Source organism: Aaosphaeria arxii, assembly GCF_010015735.1.
Source record: "Aaosphaeria arxii CBS 175.79 unplaced genomic scaffold BU24scaffold_24, whole genome shotgun sequence".
NCBI lineage: Eukaryota > Fungi > Ascomycota > Dothideomycetes > Pleosporales > Aaosphaeria > Aaosphaeria arxii.
In genome coordinates, this window is record NW_022983497.1 from 8,622 (window position 1) to 12,222 (window position 3,601).

At 45.4% G+C, this 3,601-nt stretch overlaps 1 protein-coding gene across 1 annotated transcript; it reads right to left on the minus strand.

Annotated features, from left to right (window-relative positions):
• Window positions 1-697: 697 nt before the first annotated feature.
• On the minus strand, window positions 698-3,153 carry BU24DRAFT_469075 (uncharacterized protein; the record flags this gene model as incomplete). Its single annotated transcript, XM_033532579.1, has 2 exons — window positions 698-1,695; window positions 2,910-3,153. The coding sequence occupies 2 exons, from the start codon at window positions 3,151-3,153 to the stop codon at window positions 698-700; spliced, it is 1,242 nt and encodes a 413-aa protein (XP_033376640.1).
• Between the last annotated feature and the right edge of the window lie 448 nt (window positions 3,154-3,601).

Below are 3,601 nucleotides of genomic sequence, written 5' to 3' on the forward strand. Positions count from 1 at the left end.
GTTCCCAATATTGATGAAGCATGCGGGTGGCTTCTCTTTTCACCATTTTGCTTCCTATTGCGGCGAATGCTGCACCTCTCACCATCACGAACCCCTGGCGGTAATGTAGTTTTGTTGAGACCCCCTTTTCTTCTCTTTTGTTGCACCAAAAAAGCAACCGATCACTTTTACTTCCCCCGCGGCGATCTGAGCAGCATAAAGATAGATGAAGATTTCAGTGTTTATGGGTCTTCAGGACGTCGATTGCGAACCAAGGGCTTGGCAGATTGTAATTCTGGACAAAGACAAGAACCCTACCAGAGGAATAACACTTACATCCGACCAAGTTGCTGAATTGGATGCATCAAGAGCGGGAACACAATATGCTGCCTATCAACCCTCGAGGAGTGTAGTGCTCATGGATATGGCATACGTAAACAGATGTGGAACCTGTGTTAGCTACAACAATATAACCGACATCTGTTCGCACAAATTCACTCTGTGCTTCTCCATTGACTTCTCGGATTGTGGGCACTACTACGCCGTGCTGTATTAAAGACTACAGAAGAGTAGATCAAGTACTGGTAATTAGTACCTTTTCTTCATAATCTCTACACAGATAGTATTAAGAGATACTATTATTTCCCCCTTAATCTCTACCCTGGCAACAAGTGCCTGTGGAAAGCTGTCAAACCAAGCTTCCACCAAAGATTTAGTGTTATCGCGGTAAGGCGTTGTCCATGGCGTGGATTTGAGCCATATTGGAGCAGTTCGAAATGTTAACAACCCATTCAACATCCTTGTGCAGTCCTTGCATGAGCTCCTTTTCTTCTGCTAGTCCTTCCTCAGTAATCACCCCAGAGTGGAGTATGGTAATTCTAATCTTCCGGACCTTCTTGTAGAGTCCCACGCAGCTCCTGATAGTCTGAAAGATTGGGAGGGTTGGCTCTAGCTGAGCTGCCATAATTCCTAGCCTTCCGAGATTTGGCAGCGGGATTCGGAGACTCGTCCGGCCGGACCCGTAGATGATTCCCGTAGTTGAAGATATTTCTGTAGGAACCATATGAAGCAGGTCAAGGATGCCTATGTCTATACGCGCGTCGTACATTGCATTCTGGACCTCCTCTGTGCTTAAGAGAATACCATACTCGTTTTCAGAATTGTCGGAGAACTCATAGCTTGCTAGGAAGCCTTTGCTTGAAGTTCCGGCTGGTTTGAGAGCTTTAAACACCATAGGCGAGAATATCTCCGCGTACACCTGGAATCTGATCTCTCGGGATAGCCCCCTTGACCCATCTTCACCACCCTTCTGAAAGAACAGGGTTGACACTGGTTCGTTGTAGGAAGTGAAGGCGTAGTTCACCGCCGCGTGAGATGCATTGAAAGCTTCCAGATCCCAACGGTAGAAATTGAATCCACAATAAGAGGACACAGTCTCGTTGGCAAATTTGAAGTTCATTGTGAAGAGACGTTTGTCCAAAGCGTAGAAAACATTGCTAAGAACGTATTGAGGCATCTCGTCGCCCTGGAGTTGATATGGCCAGCTGCATTCTGGTTTAACTGCATCTCGCACAGTCTTGGTGTCGAATACTAAAGCAAAAGCAACTCTGTCGTCATGTGCGGCGCATTGAATCAAGTCGACAATCATAATCTCTTGAGGCGGACTCTCCTCAAAGATATCCTCCAAGTGATAGACAGATCCTATTCGGATCCGATCTATTACTGTACGCTGCGGGTGTCTGAGAAAACAATTCTTTCTAAAGGACGATTTCTCAAGCGAAAAGCCATTGCTAGGTAGATTAATCTTGGCAGCGCTCGCTTTCTCATTTTTGCTAATAAATGAGTCAAAGGCCCTAACTTTCTCTGAGATCTCCTTCCTGCAGTCGACCTTGGAGGCATCGTTTTGGTGGGTAGGGAGCATGTGTAGAGATGGAGGAAGCTGTATAATTTGACAAGGCGGGAAAGATAAGAAAATTGTGTCTCTCGTTTAGCTTTCCGTGAAAATTCTTTTTGGCCCGGTATTTATTTCGTTCCCTAGCCGCCTTGTGTAACACTGAGTACAGCTAGGGTTTAAGTAGAGTATGACGCTGGCATCTGAGCAAAGTCGTAGGAAAGCGGGTTTTGAATATTCGGAAACTAAGCTCGAGCAGGACGATCGGTGGACAAGTGATTGAAACTTTGTTGGATAAGACCATGGCCTTACGCGACGCCACCCTTCTGGGCATCGTAAAGACGTGGATGGTAGGTGCTTTGAAGCCTATCTCCTCGGCAGCGTCCCAAATCTCGATCTTCTTCAAATTTCACGGCACTTGATTACATGACTAGTTGGGATGCATTCGATGGAGTCTCACTGCGGTATAAAAAACGCCTTCACAGAGGGAGGCGATGGACAGATCTACATTTGAGGTTATACGACGACATCAAGGAGATATTACGGGAGAGAATAGTAACTAAAGGATACGACAGTTAGTAGTGCACTTATTCTAAGTATCCCTATCCCTATCAATGCGATTGCTCGCGAAGATCGTGCCTTCAGCGTTCAAGTTAACACGGCATGTTCTCTTTGTCCTTACGGAAAGTTAGTTATATCGAACTTTAGTTTTACATCTACTCGACCAGCCTGTATAAAGGCACGCTTCTTAGTAGGCCAAAAATGGAGGAATGATAAAACGAATATTGTGAATGCGGAGAGACCTTCTAATAACTTCCTGCGTATAAGGTGAGTGATTACATCAAGGTAACCAATTCCGTTAAAGACTACATCAAGGGCGAAATACAGCATTAGGACCAACTTAAACTCGCATATAAGAAACACACATGGTAAGCACCTAGAGAAAACAGCATGAAAACCACATGGTGTCCAACAATTAATAGAAAAAAGAGATAAAAAGGTAAAATCCTAAAAGAAGGAACCAAGGTTAAGGACTTACCAGTCGCCAACATGTACTGGTTCATCTTGATGTCTGCAGTCGTGGCTGGCGTATCTCTGGGCTGCTTCCAACGATGGTAATGGACCAGAGACTCTGCGAATTGGCTCACTCGATGCCCTGTCCAGGTTCTCGAGATCGTACGTTGGTCTCGGATCTCGTGATAGTCCCCGTATCGAACGGTGCGGTAGCTGCCCACGACCATCGAACCGATGACCGATCTGATAAGTTTGCTTGAGTAGGCCATTACGATCCCGAGTGCAACACGCTGCATGCTATCGGCGGCAGCTTATACCATGGCGGCGGAAGAAACCCATATCATCAACGGTTAACATCGTTGGCAGTGCATGCACACAATAAAGATTAACAAAGTAAAAAGGCAAGAATGAATGATATTAATGTCAACTACGATGAAAACAGAACGCATAAGACCTGGCGTTGAGGCCAGACAATTGAGCAGTACTGTGATGTTGAGATCAGCGATAAAGCCTGGCGTTGAGGCTAGACAGTTGAGCAGTGTTGTGATGTTGAGATCAGAGAATGACTAATTCTGAAACCCTATTTGTTCATAGCAGGAACGTTGAGAAAACCGTCCATTTCTTTCATCCCATCTATAGCATTGTTGTTAGTGCCGTCAACGGTGTTGTTGGTGTTGTCAAGACTGTTGGTGTTGTTGTCAAGACTGTTGGTGTTGT